At 49.1% G+C, this 24,681-nt stretch overlaps 1 protein-coding gene across 1 annotated transcript in view; it reads right to left on the bottom strand.

Annotated features, from left to right (window-relative positions):
• SMCHD1 (structural maintenance of chromosomes flexible hinge domain containing 1) overlaps positions 1-24,681 on the bottom strand; it is a 106,516-nt gene that overhangs the window by 54,505 nt on the left and 27,330 nt on the right. Inside the window, exons 9-30 of the mRNA XM_032970353.2 lie at positions 24,340-24,439; positions 23,750-23,966; positions 22,306-22,429; positions 21,652-21,835; positions 20,796-20,990; positions 20,135-20,248; positions 18,707-18,813; positions 18,054-18,136; positions 14,731-14,844; positions 13,650-13,730; positions 12,915-13,031; positions 12,083-12,227; positions 8,076-8,175; positions 7,751-7,823; positions 7,033-7,172; positions 6,426-6,560; positions 5,798-6,025; positions 5,012-5,160; positions 4,058-4,146; positions 2,968-3,080; positions 1,774-1,941; positions 235-360 (exon numbers count right to left, since the gene is read on the bottom strand). Coding sequence (XP_032826244.1) covers positions 235-360; positions 1,774-1,941; positions 2,968-3,080; positions 4,058-4,146; positions 5,012-5,160; positions 5,798-6,025; positions 6,426-6,560; positions 7,033-7,172; positions 7,751-7,823; positions 8,076-8,175; positions 12,083-12,227; positions 12,915-13,031; positions 13,650-13,730; positions 14,731-14,844; positions 18,054-18,136; positions 18,707-18,813; positions 20,135-20,248; positions 20,796-20,990; positions 21,652-21,835; positions 22,306-22,429; positions 23,750-23,966; positions 24,340-24,439 — 2,902 coding nt within the window. The remainder of the gene's footprint in view (positions 1-234; positions 361-1,773; positions 1,942-2,967; positions 3,081-4,057; positions 4,147-5,011; positions 5,161-5,797; positions 6,026-6,425; positions 6,561-7,032; positions 7,173-7,750; positions 7,824-8,075; positions 8,176-12,082; positions 12,228-12,914; positions 13,032-13,649; positions 13,731-14,730; positions 14,845-18,053; positions 18,137-18,706; positions 18,814-20,134; positions 20,249-20,795; positions 20,991-21,651; positions 21,836-22,305; positions 22,430-23,749; positions 23,967-24,339; positions 24,440-24,681) is intronic.

Genomic DNA, 24,681 nt, shown 5'->3' on the forward strand with positions numbered 1-24,681 from the left:
AGCCAGTGGTGGAAGTTTCACATTCCTATGGTGGTTGACGAGTCGATATCTAGGACATCCAATGTGAACTATTTCCCATGAAGCGGTACTTATTTTATTGACCCGCAGGGGATGTTGGGATGAGACAACCACCAACCGGGATTTTAGCTCGCGGCCTTCCGATTGCGAGCAGCTTGCTCGAGCGCTGAGCGACATAGCTGGGATCTCATACTTGAAGAAGAAGCTGAAACAGACCTTGAGCGAGTGCGGGGTGATGAGCTGCACACGGATGTTCGGCTGCTGGCAGGGGTTTCCCCACTTGTCGCACAGCTGAACCGTCAAGGGCTTCTCCAGACTATTGTAGTTGAAAACAGTGATGGGCTGCACGCGCACACAATCAAAGAAGACAAAGATCTCCGTGATATAACCTTTATACAGACTGCTGGGGCAGGTGCCGTTTGCAAGCACCCATGAAGGCCAACACGGTACACCTGGCCAGTTGCTGATGTTTACACACAAACGCACACACACATAGCACTGGCGACTCATTTGAAGTTGAGATGACCTAGGGAAAGGCCCAAGACCAATTCAGATATCACTTACAAATGATGTTAACTGTAGTTGTCAATCGAACTCAGGTCACCGGGTTACAAGTGCAGTGCACTAACTACTACAACAGCGCTCAACACCCACACACAGATGCGCTCGAACATATGTACACATGCACGCACGTGCGCACACACACACATAACGCCAGCAACACCCACGCTTGCCCGCCTCTATCTCCACAATGCCAATGTTTTTGAGATCACTGCACTAAGACTAGGTACTCATTTCACAACATGGCCATGCTCCGATTCAAATTGACATCGGTGACGAGCATCATGGCCAGGAATTCAACCCAGGCTCCTGAGCTCATAGCTCCGCACTGCTGGCCAACCATCATACCCCACCACTCGCCGAGTAAAGACAGGCACAGGCACACAACACAATCAGCAACTCAGATGAGCACAGACGATTATTGACTTGAACCTTGTGTCCACCCATGCACTGCACATGTGCTCAGAAAACATCACACGTGTCGAGAGATTTGGGAATTTCGAGGCAGCTAAGCCAATACCGCATTTCATTATCTTTATGTCAGCTATTACCCAAGGGGCAGTCCCATGCTCGCTGGAGCAGAGAGATGATAAGTGATGGGTGGTGGTGGCTATGCACGCCTGTAGTCTGGCACTGTGGAGGCGAGGGATGGTGGAACACAAGAATGTTGCAAAACTCCCTTCCTGTGGTACCATACGCTAGGCTCTCGAGGATGCAGTACAGCAGCTGTGGACTCATCTCCAACTGTTCCATCTGTACAGGATACAAAGTTCCCCAATTGCACATGTGGGTTTTCTCCAGGTCCTCCTGTTTCCTCCCATATGTAAACTCATTAATCCAAGCCCCCACCCAGTGATTCAATGCATTGTCATGACTCAAGAATCGATTATTTTTGTCTATTTGTCACCGTATGTTGCCATCTGTGCTGCCTCTGTTCTCTGTTCAAGTGCAGGGTCACACGACCTTCCTTTCTTCCCTCTGTCATTCACCGACTGACTGCCCTATTTCTCTCCATAAAATAAATATCTCCACCATTTCTGTTCGTCCCCTCAAGATACGGTCGGTCACATTCCGACGCTACATGAACCCCACATCATACTGTCCTGTAGAATGCAGACTAATCTTTTTTTTTCAGATGCTGCACCAAGTCTGCGACGGTTGGCGGTGAGCGCGAATAATTAAGAGTGCAAGTGCCTTTTGCGTGTCGTGCCAGGGCAGCAGCTGCAGCGTGGCGGGCTGGCCCGCGTCGAGGGTGACCAGGAGGTGTTCTTTAAGGTCTTTGAGCGAGAATAAAATGTCCCTGGGGCCCAGGGGGCCTAACTGGAAGCGAATGCCCTTCACCAGCACGCTGCCGGAGCACTCCTGCCAAACACAAACACACACGCGCGTGCAATTGTTATTGTCGTGCTTATTTACCGAAGGAACCCTGACCGCGTCTCGTCACTCTTTTCCAGAAGGGTCTTGCCAAGTTTCCCCAGTAGGTGGTGATGGCTGTGGTGTATATTACATTCAAGTAATTTGCGGGTAAATTCTCAAATTTGGGAGTGGTATGGCCAGAAATCTACCTGGCCACCTTTGTCTCCCCAGTGCTGATGTTTACACCTTGCACCAAGTACTCATTAAAGGATGAGTTGACCTACAGGAGGCCATATTAGAGCTTCAGATATTTACCATCAATGTTGGCCATGTGTGGCAATCGAACTTGGGTCGCCAGGTTCATAGCAGTGTGATAACTGATATGCTACTGCTCCCCACACACACCCCAACAACAACAGCTGCCATTCACCACTAGGTGATGGTGACATCATCACTGTGCTTGTGCTAGATGAGTTGCCAGGTGGCAAACCTACCCCCACCTCTTCGTCATGCCAGACAATAACACTGTGGTGTTGTGAGTGTCTCTCACATCCACCACCGTGGATAACCGTGGTACTAGGACAGGTGCGAGAAGCTGGCAACCGCCTTCGACATGAATAAATTTACTAAAGAACCACAAGAAACAGATCCAAAAGACAAAGATCCCCCGTATAGCCTTAACAGGCAAGTCCTGTTAACGAGCACCCATGAAGGCCGGCAAGGCACACGAGAGGGTTGGTGGCCAACGCCACGCCCAGCCGCCTTTGTCTCCCCCAGTGGCGGTTTACAAATCACATCAGGTACTCATTTCAGGTTGAGTCGACCTAGGGGAAGCGCAGGACCGGTTCAGATGATATAATCGTCACTGATGTTGGCCAGGAGCAGGAATCGAACTGGGGTAGCCGGGTTCGTAGTGCAATGCTCTAATCATTACGCGACCGCTCCCCATACACACGCACACACACACATCCACAATGGTGACCGCGGCGGCTGGGATACGTGGACGCCAGAGCGATGCAGCAACGGACGCACCTGCCAGCTCATGCTGAGCGTCGAAAGGTCGAGACCTTTGGCCGAGACATTGAGCGCTGTCGCGAAGCCGGACGACATCACGGTGTTTCCGAACTGATCCGTCACTTCAACCACTGTCGGGAGTGTGAGGGGCAATGGGGTCGAAGGTCAGTCGAGGGAAGGGGGGGCAGGGAGGATAAACAACAAGAAATTCCACCATATGACCATCAGCAGCCAATCAGAAAACTGCTGGATAGAGCAGTGCTTTCTGGTGGCCGGTAGGGGACAGAGCAGGAGATAAAGAAGCATTTCATTAATTATTCAAACCACCAAAACGAGCCCCATAATCGGCACTGGGATGCAATGCTGGTGACCATGGGCTGGTGTTCTACAGGCTGGCTAAGTTGTAGGAATGTGGAGTTTGCACCATCTGGTTGAGCAAAGGTACTCCCTTATTAACGTAAACAATGATACAACATACAGTTACACGTAATCATAATAATAATGGCCATTGCTTATCCAGAAGAGCAGAGGTGCCACAATTCATCCCACAAGGCATTTGATGAAATGCGCCGACGATGATGTGTAGAGATCAGCATTGGTGATAACTGCTCGTTGAGAATTCACGCAAATAATATCGAAATGAAACCTTGAGGCTAACAAAACAAGCGAGACGAAAGAAACCAAATAAAAAAAACGAGATGGTCCAATATAATTGCAACGGCACAAACTATGCAAGAGAACATTGGTTCAATAATAATGTAGAGGGGTCTTGGTTTAAGAAAGGTGCCTTTAAAGAACTAAAGTTCGATTCATCGAGTGAATCCAAATGTGACCACCAATCGTGGGAATTTTAGAGACGGACGGCGAATGTGTGGAAAGAGCTCTAGCAAGAAGCACAGGGCAGGACTGAACTCAACTCGGAGGCAGCGATGCATTGAGGCAGCAGGAGCAAGGAGCAAATTTTCCCAAACAGTGTGAAAGACCGAGCGATTAAAGAAGAAGCGCTGGGAGGGAGCGAGCATGAGGGATGAACCATTGCATGACCACAGTTGAGATGGAAAACAGTGGCGCGGTGCTTCCGGTTGGGGCTGCCAGTTTCCACACTCACGGATGTCAGCGCTCAGCATCTCGTCCAGTTGTATGATGGGCAAGCCTTTCAGCGTCACCTTCAGGTTCTTGGGCTCATCCGGGATGGCTCTGTGCCCACCGATCGACCACAAAGACAAAGATCCCCCGTATAGCCTTAATATACTGTTGGGGCAAGTGTTGTTAGCGATGAATGCTGGCATGGCACACGAGGGGGTGGGTGGCCAGCACCACGCCCCCACAGCGGCAATGTTTATACATCATACCAGGTACTCATTTGAGGCTGAGTCGACCGAGGGGAGGCCACGGACCGATGCAGATAATCGTCACTAGTGTTGGCCATGAGCGGGAATCGAATTCGGGTCGCTGGGTTCATAGCACAGCGCGCTAACCGCTGCACTACCCGCTCCCCATACACACGGACACCTCTATAAAACTGTTTGAATGTTGCAGGGTTATTTTAAAGATAAAGTCGTTTGACAAATGTTTTAAAATAAAATTCAAGCAATCTTCAACAGCAAATCACGAAAGCATTGCAAACCGCACCCGAACTGGTGGCGAACACCGGGAACACTGCCACTGTGGTCACGCGGGAGTGAGAGAGATGAGGCTAGAATGACAACTTTTATATACCACCAAGTGTCTCTGTGTGCATGGAGTTTTATCGACCCAGCTCAAACTTCTGTTTGATTATTATTTAATAATGGCTGATTATTAAATAATATCATTGTGCCTTAGTTTGGCTCGCAGAGTGCTGGGCAAATTCAAATAAACAGCATCAGCACTCAAGTGGTGTATCTATCGAGTGTGCAGGCAGTGCAACTGCACTGAGAACTACGCGCCAGGGACGGGGCCCGATTGCGAGGCTCCAAACAAAGCGGGCAAAATTTGGACAGCGGGCCGCCTCATTTCATTCCTTGCACCGCGGCACCATGCCAACCACTGCTGACAGTGCGCCCTGCCGCGTAGCGCCCACCTGATGGTGAAGGAGGTCTCCAGAGTGTTATTGTCGTCCTGGAAGAAGATCTGGCAGTACTTGGGCTCGCTGGCGAGCGTGGGAACCTTCACGTCCGGCAGAAGTCCCTGCATGAGTAACTCCCGGTTCACCTTGGGGGTCCACGTCACCTTCAGCGTCCGGCAGGTGAAATGAAAGCAATCATCAGACGGAACCATCTCTTAAAGACCGTTTAATATGCGCTTTCCCCGTGTGGCCTAAACTTTTCAGAATGTCCATGTCGAGCTGGGCCATGTATAACTTGTTATTGTATGCCAGGCTCAAGTCAACCAGACCAAATGTCGTGCCCAAGTGAACAAATGAGTGAATGAGCGAGAGAGCACATGGGCAAGCAGGAATGAGAGCAAGCGGGCGATAGGATGAGTTTGTTATAGAGCAAGAGAGTAAGAAAGCAAGAAGGTAACAGGATGAGCAAGCGAGTCAGGGGTTAAGAGGGCAAGTGAATGAATAAGTGAGCAGAACGTAGGCGAAGAGGGTGAGCTTGAGTGAGTGCGGGGGAGAGGGAGCAGGAAAGTGAACGGGTGAGTGAGAACCCAGGCAAGAGGCTAGGCAGGTGAGTAAGTGAATGAGTGAGCGAATGAACGAGTAGGACATAGGGTAAGGTAAGTGACAGTAAACGGGCGAGTGGCAGAATGAGCAGCCGAATGAGCGGGTGATTGGGCAAGTAGATGACAGGGCAGGTGGGGTTGAGTACGCGAGCAAGCACGCATGCGAGCGAAGGGGGGGGGGGGGCGGGGGGGACCCCACCCGTATCTTGGAGACGAGCGTGGCGTTGACCATGATCTCGCGGTCACCCTCGTCGTACAGCTTGTAGAGGAGATTGCGCAGGTGCTCGCCCGCAGGCCAGTTTATCTCGTCGGCTGGACGGATGAGCGTGGCACGGTTGTTGCCGAGGTTGAAGATCTGGATGGAGGCGGCGCGGCTGCTGGGCTGCAGCTTCACTTTGCGCTCCACGGGCGGCACTTCTTTGTTGTTCTGCGACGCATCGGCAGGGCGCCGCGATATCAATGCTCACGAAACGATACGCCATTGGATTTATCATGAGACAATATATTATTTGTAAAATTCCCCAATTATATCAATTTTTATGAAAAGATGAATTTTCACGACATGATACAATATCACGTAATTTTTCACAATATATAATTTTTAACATCAATTTTCACAATAATATATTACTTTAAAATAAACATTTTCATGAGAGGTAATAGGTGCCCCCTCCACAAGGGATTTCGGGACACCCAAGTGGTGTGGCGGGCACATGAGAGTCTATCCATTCGGAGCATGCCAAAAGGAAATCTTGTCATCGTACTGCGTGATCTGCTTGTATCCGTAGCCTGCACCAAACGAAATGGCGAGGACGCTGCACCGATACCTGTATGCTAATGAAGGCCGTGATGATTTTATCCTCCTTGAGAGAGGCGATGTGGATGGGAGGGCCCGTGAGAGTGGCCGAGCTGGCGTTGCTGCAGTCCGCCATGTACACGGGAAGACCAGGGGCGCCCTCAAACTGACAAACAAAGAGGCCCCCCCCCCCGTTCAAAGTTACGGAATGTTGGGGCCAAGTGGTGTTAGCAAGCATCTATGCAGGCCAGCAGGGCGCTGGAGGCGGCGGTGTGGCCAGAACAATGCCCGCCGCCTTTGTCTACAAGTGGCAATGTTTACACATCACACAAGGTACTCATTTGAGGCTGAGTCGACCTAGGGGTAGGCAAAAGACCAATTTCAAATAATCGTCACTTGTGTTAGACGTGAGCGGGATTCGAACTCAGGTCGTTGGGTATGTAGCGCAGGGCACTAACCATTGCGCTGCCACTCCCCACAGACACAAACACATGCAGACACACACACATATACGCACGCATATTAACGAAATGCAATTAGTGAACCCTCTGGGGCAGAGTGCCACCAAGTTATGTAGGTGCTCCGTGAGCATGCCCTGCTTGCTCCACACATCACCGTGACTGCGAGCGTCTTCGCACCTTACTCTGGATGATCAACTTAGGCAGAGACGAGACGTTCCCCGCTTTGTCCATGATATCCACCGTGAAGTGCAACGCGGTACCGTTCTCAACCAGCAGCAGCTCCGCTTCGGGCTTCACCCTCAGCATGCTGGGCGGGCCTACACACATACAAAGAGAGTCAAAGATCCCCCAGACTGTTGGGGCAAGTGCTATTGGCGAGCGCCTATGAAGGCCGGCACGGCGCATGAGGAGGTGTGTGGGTGGCCAAAACTACACCCGGCCACCTTTGTCTCCCCAGTGCTGATGTTTACAAACCACACCTGGTATACTTTTACGGCCGAGTTCATCTCGCGGAGGCCCAAGACCGGTTCAGATATTTGTCACTGATTTTGGCCAAGAGCAGGAATCGAATATGCCTGCACACATACTCACGCACAAAGATTCCCCGTCCAGTATACACACTGTTGGGGTAAAATCCATTGTTGCATTGAACTACTACGCCCCAAGGTCTACGATCCAAACTTTCAGTCACCCTCATCAACCGGCATTGACCAGTGTGCCAATGTATGGTCAAACAACCCCCAACAACTCGCACAGCTTGGGGAGGCCCTCATCCATCAGTGGAGTAACAAAAGGGCTGCGCGTGTACACGTGTACGAGTAGACACGAGCGTCGTTCGCGACGCATCGTCAAGCAGTGACACTCGGACATTGCCCATCGCGCAAGCGTGTAGAACCTGGCAGCAGACGGATCTTGAGCATCTGCGTGCTCTCCTTCAGGTTGGGCACCGTCACCTTGAGGTTGAAATTCTGCACGACAAGAGAAGAGTGACTGTGAGTTGGGCCTAAATGCACGGTTTGATACGATAGCAAAGCATCCTACCGTTAGCGTCCGCGGCCCATAATGGAAGCAGCGCTGAGGCTGGAACCATGTGTGCAAACATGTGCGCGCATGTGAATACACGTGCGCGCATGTGAACATATGTGCGCGCATGTGTGCGGGTGCGTATGTGTGTGCGTGCCAGTGTTTGTGTGTGCAAGCGTGCACACGCGTGTGCCCACCTTGCCCTGGCAGTGGTGCACCGTGCCCTTGGCGGTGACGCCCTTGATCAGGAGGGTGGTGCCCCTGATGACGGTGCTATCATAAGACAGCTCTAGGCCCCTGCAGGGAGACATAGTGCAGAATCACACAAATTAAAACCGATCTGAGCTCGTCGGGAGTCACCAACTCAGGTAACGAATGACGCTGCTCTGCTTATTAAACGTGTCGTCTGTATTCAAATCATCACAAATGTATCCGATCTCACAAGTTGAGCAACATTGAGCCTGGGTTTAGTACTTGGATGGGCGACCACCAGGGCTGGCCAGGTATTGTAGGAGTTGATACTGAGAGATGGCCAGGAGACGGGTATGAGTGATACCCCCCCCCGCACACAAAGATTTTCTGCAGGTACTCTGGTTTCCTGCCATAAGCCAAACACTAATGAATAGACTTGGCCAAACATTTAAATGCAGAACCCGAGTGGAGAAACGACGACCGTATGCGATGTGCTTACCTTTCCTACACTTTGCACCTTTATCGTGTTTCGTATTGTTTGTTGTTTTAACTTTCTGACCTGCCCCTACTGAACATCTGTGAAAAAGTGTTGTATGTTGCCATGGGGGTCCATTCCCAGCAGGGGTCAGTGCAGAACACTCCACTGTCATACTGTACAACGTTGTGCTGCTAGTTTCAGCATAATCAGTCACTACTGTCACCGCAGCGACCCCTCTGCGGTGACAAGCGTTTGCGATTCATAAAAAAATTTTGGGTCAGATCAGAATCAGAATGTTTATTTATAGTAGAGGAATCCGATGAACTATACAGCTCTTTTTCACAGATATCCAGTAGGGGCAGGTCAGAAAATTATAATATAACACGATGAGAGTGCAAAGGTAAGCAAATCACAAAAAAATAAACCTATTTTAATTTTACCAAGTAAAGCCCCCTAAGCGATTAGCTTCTTTTTAAGAAGCGACCTAGCCACAAATGATAGCTCAATAAAGTGGCTTATACTCTTTGGTTCTATTCGGTAAAGTCACGTAGGTAAAAAAATTAAACAACAAAAATCACGACGTTTCGGCCACAACACAAGCGGCCTTCATCAGGTGAAGGGACCAGACTGTCGAAGACTGCGCAGTCTTCGAGACAGTCTGGTCCCTTCACCTGATGAAGGCCGCTTGTGTTGTGGCCGAAACGTCGTGATTTTTGTTTTATTTTTTTACCTACGTGACTTTACCGAATAGAACCAAAGAGTATGGATCCTTGCAGTCACGAAAGCTTCAAATCTAAAGTGGCTTATCACTTGGAAATTTATAGCAGTCTCCTTCGCCCGACAGACCCAAATAAATAAAGTTGGCTGGCTGTGTCGGGTGGAGGAAGGTGCATGACAGACACTGGAATTGTACTCCACGTGACCTGACCCAAAAATCTTTTATTAATCATATTGGTTGCGAAAGCATCAGTGTTGTTCGGGGCTTGCGAGTTAACATGCAGTCACCCACTAAGGGTATTTGAAAGTCCTATTTCGGCCCTCGATAAGGCAAAAGCTTTTCCAACTATGCCGTAAAACGCATGTAGCTGCACGCCGCCAAGCGGGGTCAAGCGCACTTAGAAATATTTCGCAAGTGGGGACTGGCTGCTGGCGCCAGTAATTTATGCGAAAAGTGTGTGAGCGCTTATGGAGTTCATTTGTGTACATTGAGCCCACATGTGGAGTGGAAGCAGTCGGTCTGGGCTGTTTTTTTACCTTCTCGGAGGAACCAGGTGTGTTCAATTCCTCCTATGCATGTTTTGCGTTAACTCTGGCTGTTTGCATCCGTCACAACTGATTTCCAAAACACGGCACACGCCTTAACGCTCCTCGCGGACGTGCATTTATTTATTCTGTGGCTCAGGCCAGGGAGGGGGTTACCCTCAGGCCATTGCAGATAAAGTAATTTGCCCGTAATCAAGTGCCTAAATAAAGGCACGTCACAAGAAAAAAAGAATGTTCTATACATGTAGCGTTCACCTTTCTGTATAGACGAACGTGCGTTTATAGGTGCTCGCTTACAGCACTTGCCCGAACAGACTGTAAGGCTGCACGAACGATCTTTGTCATGGTTTTTGTTCATGTGCATATATATGTAAATACATGCTGGGTGCATATATATGTACGTGCTTATGTGTTTATGGGTATGTGTGCATTCATTCATGTTTGCAGGGAGTGGGTGGAGTGGTAGTTCAACCACTGAGCTACCAACCCAATGACCTAGATTTGATTCTGGGTTGCAGCTAACATCAGAGGCGAGCAATGTCAGAATTGGTCGTGGGTCTCCCCCAGGTTAGCATGTACAGAGAGGGAAAAAAGTATTTGACACCCTGCTGATTTTGTACGTTTGCCCACTGACAAAGAAATGATCAGTCTATAATTTTAATGGTAGGTTTATTTGAACAGTGAGAGACAGAATAACAACACAATCCAGAAAAACGTAGGTCAAAATGTTATAAATTGATTTGCATTTTAATGAGGGAAATAAGTATTTGACCCCCTCTCAATCAGAAAGATTTCTGGCTCCCAGGTGTCTTTTATACAGGTAACGAGTTGAGATTAGGAGCATACTCTTAAAGAGAATGCTCCTAATCTCAGCTTGTTACCTGTATAAAAGTCACCTGTCCACAGAAGCAATCAATCAATCAGATTCCAAACTCTCCACCATCGCCAAGACCAAAGAGCTCTCCAAGGATGTCAGGGACAAGATTGTAGACCTATACAAGGCTGGAATGGGCTCACTGTATGTGTAACATGTGTCTACATGCGCGTAACGCAATGTAGGTGCGTAGTGTGTGTGTGGTTATATACGTGTCTCGGATGTTTGTGTGTACGTATATAGCACGTGTATGTGTATTATCAGGTGGTGCAACTGCCAGCCATCTCAGTCGGTGAACCAATAACACTTGAGTCTATCCAGTGACCTCCTGCCAGCAAGCCTTCCACACGTCACGTTATCTCCAAGGACATCTAACCTGGCACAAGCGCTGTGGTGAAGTCACTGTCAGTTTGTATCAATTAGCAGCTGTTGCTGTTTTTGTCGTGTGTATATATGTATGGCGTGCGAGTGTCATGTTTGTGTATAGTGTGTGTGTGCATATATAGTATGTGTGTATAGTGTTTGTCTGTGTCTGTGAGCGAATCTTTAAGCAGCTGGTGTGCCGACTCCTGACTGGCGAGGCTGGGTAATCCGAATAGTCAGTGTGCCAGCCCCAGAGAGCATGTGCACCACCGACTTGACAGTTTCAATTTCCGTTACAGCCACTCAGCTAATTTCTATGGGGAAACTACCAGCGCCGCGCTATCAGTTGCAGACGGATCCCGCAACATCAGTCACATAGGCAAGCCATTGGGCTGGCGTGTCGTAGAGAGTCGTAAGACATGAAACATCATGCAAACTGAACTGCATGTAGACTTGAAGAACGCTGCCACAGGCTTCCTATTCAAGCCCCCAAGTCAACCTCTGCTGTGTGGGAGGTCACTCATTCGCTTCTGTCATACCCATTGTCTGCAACTCTTTTCACCCACCCACCCACCTGTGAGGTTGACTACCTGCCCTGTTCAAAGCCGGACAAGAGATTATGTTTCCTCTGCCGATGACTTGCTGCCTCTATTAAATAAGCCACACTGCATCTCTTTTTACATGCTATATAAATCAAAATTGTATGATATTACAGAGCTATAAAATACACATTTTGACTATCATGCGATGAACAACTCTAAATAAGTGGGAAACTGCAGCTCTCCCAAGAGGTTACTTGAGTGGATCTCAACAGCAGTTCTTTGATATCTCCTTCCTGTGGGCTATTCTCTTACACTGGCTGATGCTTTGATTTCTGCTTTAATTCTGGGAATAACGAATGGACCTAGCGTCTTACAAAACGATGCCAACAGGGGAACTGGAATCATATCTCGACAGAGCCCATTTAAAAAAAAAAAATTCACAGCTGCCCCTGGGTCGTAAGCGTCGTAGCAACACAGCGATTGGGCACTCACGCTGCCTCCAGGATGGGCTTGAGTCCCATTGGAGGGCAACTGTCGTGGCCAAACTCGTCCTTCATGTCGAGCGGAATGTTGAACGGGGTGCCAATGAGAAAGGGTGACTCCAGGAAGCCCACGGTGAACTTGTCTGGCTTGGCCTCTGCGTGGGAGTGAACATCAGCAATTACAACTTAAACATCCTGGAACTCTTGTGTTTTCCGGACGTAGTGCGCGTTGTTTTGCACAACGTCCGACGTATCGCTCGATGTGCTGGGAGCCCTTGCAAGAACTGGATTCAGTAAATGTATTTAATTCAGTTTCTGAACAAGCGTCCAGCAAATGGAAACACAATGGAGAGCTATACAGCGCAACCACGAAAAACGAATGAGCAGTTGTCAACATCAATGCGAAGGCAGATGGGCACAACCGAAGCAAATGGTTGTCAATAAACTGGAATGCTTCTTTGTTTCGTTTCTATCTTTGTAAATTTATACTCGCTCTAGTAGCCTAAACGTATCATTAGTATGTCGTTAGCATACCACTCCAATAAATCTAAAATAATCGACTCCAATGCGCACGACTCAACACGTGCATTGTAGAGTAGCACAACGGAACCCCTGTAAGCCTCTGGCAGCTGTCACGCACAGTGGCCGCCAAATCGTGCACCATCCAAGCTCACTCAACCCCGAGCTTAGCTTTCCAGATCCGCCCAGAACAGTCGCATATCCGGGTGATCCACTCGTAGGCTCGCGGTCATTAACCGTCTCTGGTCTATCATGGTCTCCCGTGTTAGCCGCTGTTGGTGGTGCCGATGGCGTGGAGCGGTGGCAGTGCAGGTGACACGCACCGGTGACGGTGAAGTGTATGGCTTGCGAGGGCAGTTGGTGCCCGGAAAACATGTTCCCGTTGCTCTCGTTTAGCACCTGCAGCCGCAGTGTGTATTTGCCCCGCTTGTTAAGGTTCTCTGCAAAATCACAAACATTACAAACAACGAAACGTCAATGTGTGTGGCGTCCAATACAAAAGCAGTTCATGATGCTGGGCGGAAAGTGTGTAGGGTGACTATAAGTATGCATAGTGTGGTGGGAATGTGTGTGTGAGTGTAATGTGCGTGCGTTATATGTGTAGATAGTGTAGTTCAGTTTTAAGTTTGTTTCGTTTAACCTGGTGAGAACTCAAGATACCAGGATATAGTCTCATTTGCGAGGGTGACATGGGGCATTAGCCAGCCAGTAGGGGGCGATGACTAGAGGGAGGTCACAGGCTGCGGAATAGATAGTGTGCAGGGGAACTTTCGAATTTTCAAGGGGGAACGTAAGTGCCACGTACTACACAACATGAGCCAAATGCCTGACTTGCACAACACACAAATACACAACATGAACCAACTGCCTTACTAAGACCATGTTGACTCACAGCGTAAACATGTGATCTCCCTGCAAGTGTTCGTTCGAGTGAAGGGGGGGGGGGTACCTAAAAGGATGAAAACCACTAGTATGAATCCAAATTGTATTGTATAAGAGGTGTTCGGTTATTGGCTCGTGACTTCAGTTTCAACACCGAGTGATTGAGCAAGACTCACCCATTTTCTTAAACCAGTAAGGCCACTTGCTGCCTCCGTGCTGGCTGATGTGGGAAACAATTTCTTTGTCTCCGCTCGTAGCTGGAGTGAGCGACGCAAGCAACACAAACACAAAGACATGCGGTGTGCAGACACCCGTCTCGCACATCATCCACGTTGACTGCTTCGAGAATGCATTTAAAAATCTTCAAGGGGTTTTTGGATTGCATCTGCAAAAGTCCAAAACCCACTGGAACTGCAAGATGGCCAATAGGTGGCAGTACAGCAAGTAGTTTATTTAAACACATTACTGCGGAGGGAGCTGGTAGGAACTTTGGGTTGCTCGGTCAATGGCCAGGGTCACACGGCGGCACGTGGTGTATTCCGCAAATATGCCCGACTGAGGGCGGGCACAAGCCGGCGTGGGTAGGTTAAACGTTGAGTTTTATAAGGGCACCACGGGGTGACCAGCTTCTCCCCACCCAGCCCCACCCCTCTCACCCCCCACCCAGCCCCACCCTGCCCACCCAGCCCCTCCCCACCCTCCCCACCCAGCCCCTCCCCACCCAGCCCCTCCCTCCCCACCCAGCCCCTCCCCACCCAGCCCCTCCCCTCCCCAACCAGCCCCTCCCTCCCCACCCAGCCCCTCCCCACCCTTTCCTCTCCACCCCTCCCATTTTTGGATGCAAGACAGACAGACGGACACAATAATCCCCTGTGGGCTGGTGTAATAACCAGGAGGTTCCTACCAGTATAATTCTCTAGTGTACATCGAGTGTTATCCTCCCACGTGCACAACTCTTTATGCATGACAATGACCAATTTACAGTCCTGAAAAGGTCTTGGCACTCAGTGAGGCTTTCTGGGTAAATTAAGAGTCATTAATACATCCTTATAAATGACGAACTTGGTTTGTCAGTCCGTCCATCACAGACATTCTTGTTGTACGCAATCATATCAAGGATCATTCTGAATGAGGGAAAACACGATCGACCCAGGGTAATGATGATGACTTGTGTACGAACTTTTGACCTTTGACCGTGATCAAAAAGTCTGCAAACTCACCACTCAATGTAAACAAGAAATAGGACTGCAGACTCACAGTGGAACAGGATCTTGAGCTCCACCAGCAACTTGCGAGTGGAGGTCTGGCCTCCGCCGGGCAGCTTCTGCATCGGGTCACCGCGCCTGTTCAGAATTTCCACACGCAGGGGGCCTGCGAGAAGGGCCGGCGGAGAACATTGGGCAATGTGGCATTGGTCAACACACGCGCCACCACCACAAAACTCCGCAGTACAGTCATCTGCGTCACCTCATAATAGCAGGAACCCTTGAGGTAGCTCACTCAGAACTGGCTGCATGTGGTCAAGTGATAACATCCCAATCTCTCTAGCTTGTTAAATTACTTATTAAGTGTGCGTTTGTTGACCCGACTTGACTATTGCGGTCTCTAAATTTTGATTTAAAGCTTTCGTGACTGCAGTAATTCATAATCTTAGTTTTTTCGGTAAAGTCACGTTGAAGAGAAACAACAAAATAACAAAATATATATAAAACAATAAAAATTCTCACGACGTTTCGACCATAACTCAAACGGTCATCATCAGGTGTGTCGGTTTGCATAAATTTATTTTGAAAACGGCATATTTATTTATTTATATAAAAATAACGTTTGCGTCACGCGCAACGATTGGCTGTTTGCCAGGACTAGTCCATCTATTTTTTGAAAAGAGGAGGTGGGAGACGAAATTTGTTTTTATGTATGCTGTCTGAAAGCCACTGTAAGCGTGAACAATCAATCAAGAACTGAAATGATTTATCAAATCTTTCCAATGATTGCTAAGATAGAATCCATCTTCTCGGTTGAAATTGTCTCTGTGTTTGTATATGTGGATAGCCTCATGAACGAATCTCTCATGGAAGCCAGATGGCTTACAAAGAACCTCCGTCTTGGAAAAGTCAATGGCATGTGAGCCTACTGAATTAGAACAATGATCTGCTACGGCCGAGGTGTTGGTCCTACCGTGTTTAAGGTCTGCTTTATGTTCACGAATGCGGTCCGAGATATGGCGTTTGGTTTCTCCAATGTAACTACTACCACAGAGGCAACTTAGTTTGTAGACACCAGGGTATTGTATGTCCGGAATCACATCTTTTACAGACGGAACCAGATCACGGATTTTATGTAATGTGTTGAAACGGACCTGGATCTTGTGTTTATTCAAGATTTTGGAGATCTTTTTTGTGATCCCAGCAATGTAGGGTAAAGTGATGGTTTTGAAAGGCTCCTCAAGAGGGTTCTTCTTCATGGTTTGAGTGATAGCTTTGCGGATTGTATAGTCGGAGTAACCATTAGCCCTAAGAGCTTGGTGTACGTGCTTGAGTTCACTGCTTATGTGTTCCTGGTCGGATATGCATTGGGCTCTATGATACAGAGTCTTGATGAGAGAATTCTTCTGTGATGGATGGTGGTGGGAATCCGGTTTCAGATAAGCATCCGTATGGGTAGCTTTCCTGTAGACAGAGTGGCTCATTGAACCATCAGGTCTCTTTTTAATTAGGACATCCAAAAAAGGTATCTTGCCATCTATTTCGACTTCCATGGTAAATCTGATGGCTGGGTGTATGGAATTGATGTGGTCGAAGAATTGGTCTAGAGCAGGCCGGCCATGTGGCCAGATGACAAAAGTGTCATCCACGTACCTCTTCCATAACCTTATGGCCAGAAGCCACTGTAAGCGTGAACATCTGGCCACATGGCCGGCCTGCTCTAGACCAATTCTTCGACCACATCAATTCCATACACCCAGCCATCAGATTTACCATGGAAGTCGAAATAGATGGCAAGATACCTTTTTTGGATGTCCTAATTAAAAAGAGACCTGATGGTTCAATGAGCCACTCTGTCTACAGGAAAGCTACCCATACGGATGCTTATCTGAAACCGGATTCCCACCACCATCCATCACAGAAGAATTCTCTCATCAAGACTCTGTATCATAGAGCCCAATGCATATCCGACCAGGAACACATAAGCAGTGAACTCAAGCACGTACACCAAGCTCTTAGGGCTAATGGTTACTCCGACTATACAATCCGCAAAGCTATCACTCAAACCATGAAGAAGAACCCTCTTGAGGAGCCTTTCAAAACCATCACTTTACCCTACATTGCTGGGATCACAAAAAAGATCTCCAAAATCTTGAATAAACACAAGATCCAGGTCCGTTTCAACACATTACATAAAATCCGCGATCTGGTTCCGTCTGTAAAAGATGTGATTCCGGACATACAATACCCTGGTGTCTACAAACTAAGTTGCCTCTGTGGTAGTAGTTACATTGGAGAAACCAAACGCCATATCTCGGACCGCATTCGTGAACATAAAGCAGACCTTAAACACGGTAGGACCAACACCTCGGCCGTAGCAGATCATTGTTCTAATTCAGTAGGCTCACATGCCATTGACTTTTCCAAGACGGAGGTTCTTTGTAAGCCATCTGGCTTCCATGAGAGATTCGTTCATGAGGCTATCCACATATACAAACACAGAGACAATTTCAACCGAGAAGATGGATTCTATCTTAGCAATCATTGGAAAGATTTGATAAATCATTTCAGTTCTTGATTGATTGTTCACGCTTACAGTGGCTTTCAGACAGCATACATAAAAACAAATTTCGTCTCCCCCCTCCTCTTTTCAAAAAATAGATGGACTAGTCCTGGCAAACAGCCAATCGTTGCGCGTGACGCAAACGATATTTTTATATAAATAAATAAATAAATATGCCGTTTTCAAAATAAATTTATGCAAACCGACACACCTGATGATGACCGTTTGAGTTATGGTCGAAACGTCGTGAGAATTTTTATTGTTTTATATATATTTTGTTATTTTGTTGTTTCTCTTCAACGTGACTTTACCGAAAAAACTAAGAATATGAATATTGCGGTCTCCATTAACGGGATGCTATGCACAGTGCCTGCCTGCTTTCTGGTCAGCTGTTTGAACAGACCACCGTCCCGGCTCTGTCAGCATGTGATGATTCACACATTCAACAAAAGTTGGTGACCCACAAAAGTGCCACTGTCCAGAAATTGGCCTTTTGTTGAGAGGGGGTAGATTATTTGGATGAGAAGTGCTCTCTCAGTCAGGTCAGCTGCGTACGGCATAGCACTTGCACAAACAGCTGTTTGCTTCACCCCCCCATGAGTACACGCTCAATATCTGCTCTGTTGTGGCTTATTCTTCTCCATCTCCAGCCGGGTTGTATGCTTTGCCATGCATGCTGCTTACTATCCGCTCTGTCTGCTGCATCGTCGCCCATAAACTCCCCTGCATTGCTGCTGCGCTGTTGGGAAACGCGCTTCCGGCCATGAGTAACAGCCTCGCGTTGCGTTCCCAGTCCCGTCGAGGATTCTCACCTATGGGGGTGCCGGCCGGTCTGTTATCACTGTCGGTCACTTCTCCTCCCTCGGGCCAGGTCACCAGGAACTTGTCTGGAAACCTACATACACGGCAGTGCACACTCACACTTTAATATCCATGCATTACATTTTTTAAAAGGTTGCAAGGTGCAAACCTGCAATTGCTTGCTTGCGCCAATGGAGTCTCAACCCAAGACAATGCCCATCCAGAGTGTATTTGGCCTACTCTCCCACACTAGCCCGGACATCTTGAAGTAGCCACATTTTACTCTACTGCATCCGATCAGCCAATCGACTAACTGGAGTATGCTCATTTATACTGCTGAGTGGACAGAGGCGGGAAGGGATTTAGGAAACTTGCCCCACTGTTTCAACTACCACGCCGGGAGATGAAATCGAACTTGCAACCTCTGGATAGCAACTCCAGCGTGTTGACCGTTACACTACAGGCAGCAACCCCCTGTGCGCGAGTCCCCCACTCAAAATTTAAATATCAACGCAATGTACCGAGTCAAATACACTATTTAAATAAATGAAACTTTCCTGTTAACGACATACAATGACCACACTTGAGATTTGCCAAGTCAAACAGAGGAAACAGAGCAACAAAAGCTCGTGTGAGGGTGTAGCCGGATAAAGAGGGCACCCACTTTGCCATTTCGTCATCAATGCACTTCTTGATCTGCAAGGCCGACGCTGTACGGTCGAGCTTAGACAGCGGCACGACCCGCAGCTCACTGTACAACTCGCGCGGCTCCTGCGAGAGACAGTGACGCACGCACCTGTCAGAATAAAAGCCGCCACTCGCCACCAAACTGATCAAGTCACCAAGCCGCTTGTGCCAGGCGAGGTGCATTTTGAGGCACACCCATGACGGCCACGCACATGCGTACCCTAGAAGTGGGGAGCACCCTACAGTCTCTGCGTCTCCACAAATTATATTTGTAAATATCTTTTGCTCAATTAATTACAAGCTGCTCTTCAGCCATTGAGGGTCAGCCAAGCGGTGCCCACTTGACTGCAAACATGTCGGCGATTGCTTAAGAAACAATAGACTAAAAACATTCAAAGCATTCTACGTCTTCACCCACATTCTACGAAGGTGAACAATAAACACGTGATTATAGCCCAATTTCTGTATGTTTGGTATTATTTATGATTTTATTGAATTATGGGCCAAACCTCCCCCCAATTACCCCAGATTATGGAGGCTTCACTGTGAAACTGTGGAGGTTTTCACAGCTGTTCTGTGCAGCTCTCCCACGTACTTTCCGTTTTTACCGTGCGCTGTATGATACGATGTCCAACGTTTTTCTCCAGGTGCTGGTGGCTTGTTCGACATGTTAACTCATTTTAATGGAAAGTTAACTATGATCGTGACACTCATACTGCGGGTATGTTGACCGTAAAATACATGCCCCGTCTGCTTCGCAGAGGACGGAAAAGATTCCGTGACGTCATTTGAAAAAAGGAGTAGTAGGCAACGTGCTCCAGCATCGCTGTCATAATTTTCCAAAATCGAGTAACTCACAAATTCCATAATCAGAATAACCAATAGCAACGTTGCCCCCTTACTGGCAGACCATGGCCTACTTTCAGGCCGGTACTCTGTTCATCTTGATCTACAAGCAGACATTAGAACCCCTAGGATAAACTATCTATGTTTATTTTACCAGCTAAGGCCCAATGAGGTACATAGCTCTTTTTCACAAGCGGCCTGGCCACAAATTATAGCTCTATGAAGTGGCTTATTATCGTGTGGAAATTTTATAGCAACAAAATACTCTAAACGCGTGTTTCTAAATGTGGAGGGATAAACCAGGGGACACGGAGAAAAATGCACGCATCCACAGGAAGAACATGCAAACGCCAAATATACAGGCGTTAGGGTTGGGATCGAACCCACGTGCTCCTGCATACCAGGCGAGGTAGTTAAAAACTCGCTACCGCAGCACCCCTAACTGCATTATAAGAGCATTTATTATGTTACGGTAGCAATATACTCATAATGCAAGTTTTGTTTTATTGAGAGTACACCGGTCTGCATGCGTGAGGAACAGCAAGCTGCACTTGCTCACCTGCGAGATCTCCATCTCCCCGCCCGTGGCGTACACGTCCTTCTCGTGGTCGCCATACAGTAGGAAGCGCTGGATTTTACCGTAGTAAACGGGCTGTGTTTTAATAGTCTTCACCTGCCGACCACACACAAACGCGCACGTATATATGAACACACATACACACACGTACCAACAAAGGTCCGGCGTACAGTCATTTTTTTTTTTTGGTATAGCCCTGTGAGCCATTCGACTCTTGAATCGGGTGCAACCACAACAAACAAAAACACGAACAAGAAAAACACCTTAAAGTGACTATGTGATTGTGCAAGACTGTCGGGGCAAGTCTTGTTCGCGGGTGTCTATTAAGGCCTAAATTCTGCGTGAAGGGGTGGTGGGCAGCCACTTTTGTCTCCCCAGTACTGATGTTGACGGACTGCAATGTTTAGGTTGAGTCGACCGAGAGAAAACCCTCACGTGTGATGGCAACACTATTCCATAACATACAGAAGAGATGGATATCGGTCCACACTTCACTGTGTCGCCGTCTCCTGGTGGGCCAGGGTATGGAACCTCCCCGACACCCACGAGAACGGAGTTTCGCAATATTTGTGCAAAGCCACCACCGGCTGCCACTACCGCGAGGCCACATCATCTCCCCCCCCCCTGCTTGTACTATGCTTACCAGGTCGCCGGTGTTGAAGAGGCGTCCGTCCCACTCAATGCGCGAGAACACGGCCCAGGGCGTCTGCATGCGCTTGGGCACGTCGGAACGTGTCAATGTGCTGCAGAAGCCCGAAAACTTCACCTGCTTGTCATAGCGCTCATGGCAGTCCTTGAGCCACTGCAGGAACTCACGCTCAATGCGAGCTCGCTGCTCCTGAGAGAGCAAAAGTGGGGGGGGGGGGTCAGGGTGCAGGATGGTGAGCGAAAATGAGAGTGGGATAGAATGATGTAGACCGTGGCAGAGAGGGAGTGTGGGGGGAGAGAGAGCGATGGAAAGGTTGAGAGAGAGCGTGAGAAAATGAGTGACAGCGAGCAAAAGAGAAATAGAGTGAGAGAGACCAAAAGACACAAGCGATAATGAAATGGGAAGGGAATGGCGAGAGAGCGTGTGAGAGAGAGAGACACAGTGTGACAGCGTGGTGAGGGAGAGTGAGAACACATATAACACCGGCTCCATACCCTGGAGACTTGAACTAGCCGGCTGCCGGCAGCTTTCTTTCACAAGGCAGGAAACATCATGCATGGATAGAAGTATTTAATTTGAAGGACGACGCAGACAGATACCTGTACAGAAGCAGCCGTCTGGGCAATACGCTTTTCCATTTCGGCAAACGGTCCTTTTTGTATTGGTTCATGTTTCCAAGTTTTGTGCAATAACATTTTGAACGTGCCCGGCGGTTTTCATTTGGGCAAGTCGCTAATGGCAACAGGAGGATTATAGTAGTGAATCCGCCGACCAAACCCTCCCCCCCGCCCCCCCATAAACACTTACAAAATTTGCGTTGCGAGCGGAATGGCGCAGCGGGCGGCGGTACCTGTCCATTCACGAGGCGTGTGAAGATGGTGTCCTTGCTCTTGAGTCGGATTGCCAAGTCCATGAAGGTCAGCTTGTTGGTGCTCACTTGCAGCCGATCGTTGGAGAAGAGGCAGCCCGAGATGCGGTTGTAGCACTCGGGGGGAACGGAGCCATACTTTTTCGGCCGCTCGCACCATTCAAAGCTGCCGGGGGTGGGGGGCATGGCGACAACGGGGGAGGCAACAGGATGACGGACAATGCTGTGGACGTGCCAACGGTGTAACCTCTACGATGTGCGGCAATCGGAGTTGTGGCCAGGAGATGGCAGTGCCGAGTGTCGTCCGACCGTGTGCGTGATTGGTTTTCTCCGGGTTCTGCCATTTGCTCCCCAAATGAAGCCAAACCCTCATTAATGGAATTGGCTGAGCATCCAAATAAAGTGGGACCCCCTCTGTCACTGTGTGCTGTCGCATTGTGGTGCCTCCATGTCACAATGTGGTGTCGCCATGTGACCGTGTAGCATCTGTGTGGTGTCACCGTGTGGTAATGTTGTGTAGTATTCCCATGTAGTGTCTCTGTGTGATGTCTCCGTGCGTGATATTGCCGTGTTATGTTGTCATGCGGCGTCTCCGTGTTCATATCGCCATCGCCTTGTGGTATTGTCAGCGCTCACTCCTGGATTGTAGTGTAGGGGATCAGCCGCCCGTTCCAGTAGCACTCAAACATGGGACGCTTGCTCTGTGGAGTTGGGTTCAGCATGAAGCAATCGTAATCCTCCTCCTCCATGAGCGGCTCGTCTGCACCACATGGTAGGGGGTGGAGTGAAAGAAAATGGGGATGCACAGGGAAAAACAGGCAGAGGTGAGACGTGGAGAGATCAAATGTAGGCACGGGGTTGCACAGGATGGGAAAAATGGGCAGAGAACAATGGGATGACAGCAGAGACAACAATGGATGAAAGGGGAGAGAACAATGGGATGAATGGGGATATAATAATAATAATGCAATTTATAACGCGCACAAATTTGCGGACATAACAGCCGTAACTCAGAGGCGCGGAGCCAAGCTCAGAGTCGCTCGAAAGCGTGGTTATGGAGGTGAGTTTTTAAGTGTCTTTTGAAGGAGGCGATTGAGGTGATGCTGCAAATGTGCAGAGGGATTGCGTTCCAGACTGTTGGGGCTGCCACCGAGAAGCGGCGCATAGACGTGACCATCCTGGATCTTGGTATCAAGAGGAGGTCGTGAGTCGCGCTGCGCAGGCATCTGCCGTGTGCTGAGCTCCAAGTCGTCAGTAATGAAGAAATGCACGGCGGGCAGGCAGATGTGAAGGCATGGTGGCAGAGGCAGGCGATCTTGTATGTGGCCCTGCTGGCGATGGGTAGCCAGTTGAGGGCACGGAGACAGGCAAGTGAGTCGAGACGGGAATGAGTGCGGCCAATGACGACGCGTGCCAGGTTGTTTTGTAGTCTTTGAAGTTTTTTTAGGTTGCCAGTGGAGGTCCGGACTAGGCCGGAGTTGCAATAGTCGAGGCGAGACCCAACTATGCGACATGCCAATGTGTTGGCAATTTCAGTGGAGATGAGAGGACGTAGGTGTCTGAGAGCCTTCAGGTGAAAGTTACATGAACTGATGATGTGATTGGTTTGACGGTCGAAGGATAAAGTTGAATCTAGGATGACACCGAGGTAGCTGAAGTGATCGGTGAACCTGATGCTGTGACCAAAGATGTGTATGTGTGTTGGGAGTGCTGATGAGTTGAGACGTTGCTTGGTACCTAACATGATGGCCACTGACTTTTTCGGATTAAGGGCTAGATTGTGTGCAGTGAACCACTGTTGCAAGGTGGTGGTACATTCCGAGAGCCTCTCAAATCCAGATGCATTGCTAGAATCGATATATAACAGAATGAACAGGGAGACGATGGGATGAATGCAGAGACCAATGGGATGAATGGGCAGAGAACATTGAGATGAAGGGGGTGGGGGAAGAACAATAGGATGAATGGGAAGAGAACACTGCGGCCGTGTGGGGAGGGAATAATGAAATGCGTTGTAGGAAGCGGTAAGGCACTCTGCAGCACTGACAGTGATACCGCTAAGACACTACGTGGCACTCACTGCGGGGTGAGGCGATGTCCTTGGGGTACGTCTCGTGGTCGTACAGGAACGGGTGGTAGCGGATCACGCCCTCGATGGAGGATCCCAAGTTACCGGACTCGCGCGCGCGGAACTCGAAGGTATCGCACGCCGTGCGGACATACTGCGTCTGCATGTCGTCCGTCACCTCGCGCAGGTTCACCACCTTGGGCGCGCGCTGCCGCTCGTACAGAGCAATCTGTGGCGGTGGCAGCAGCAGCGACGGCCGTCATCGACACCGCCGCCCAACACCACCAATAACCATGATCAGCAGCAATAACAGCAGCAGAAGCATCGCTATCACAACAGCACTGCCACTACCATCAGTAGCACCAGCAACAGCTGCATGATCAACACAAGCACCATCACTTCTACTACCAGTGCCATTAATACCAACAGCATGAATTACACTGGCACCATCACCTCCAGCCACCGATGCTACCAGCACCACCAACCACCACCAGCAGCAGCAACGACAGCAACTGTGGCAAATTTCATAAACCGCAGCAGTGTAAAAGTGTGAGTGCTCTGCAAGGCGCCCGTATTTGCGTGGGAGTGCGCAGACCACTCGCCTCGATGTTGATGTTGGAGGCCACGTGGCGCTTGGCAGCCAACTTGGCAGTGGGCAGCTCATTGCCACGGGAACCGTGGATGTAGTAGTGGTAGATGTGTCTGCACACGGACAGCAAGTGGGCACAGCACCGGCAATCACACGCCCTGCTGTGCTGGGCTACGTTCGCATCCGGAGAGAACGATGTTTCCAGACGGCGCGATCGGAAACATCTACTCGTGTGTTGGAATCTAGGCTTCGCCGAAATTATCATGGCAAAGTGCACGTTCCAGCCTGTTTGGAAATCTACTGCTCGATGAGGGGCTTGCCACACCGTGCGGGAAATGGTGGTTATTTGGACACG

The sequence above is a fragment of the Petromyzon marinus genome, chromosome 43 (genome assembly GCF_048934315.1).
Source record: "Petromyzon marinus isolate PM22_M1 ecotype Great Lakes invasive population chromosome 43, UKy_Petmar_22M1.pri1.0, whole genome shotgun sequence".
Lineage (NCBI taxonomy): Eukaryota > Metazoa > Chordata > Hyperoartia > Petromyzontiformes > Petromyzontidae > Petromyzon > Petromyzon marinus.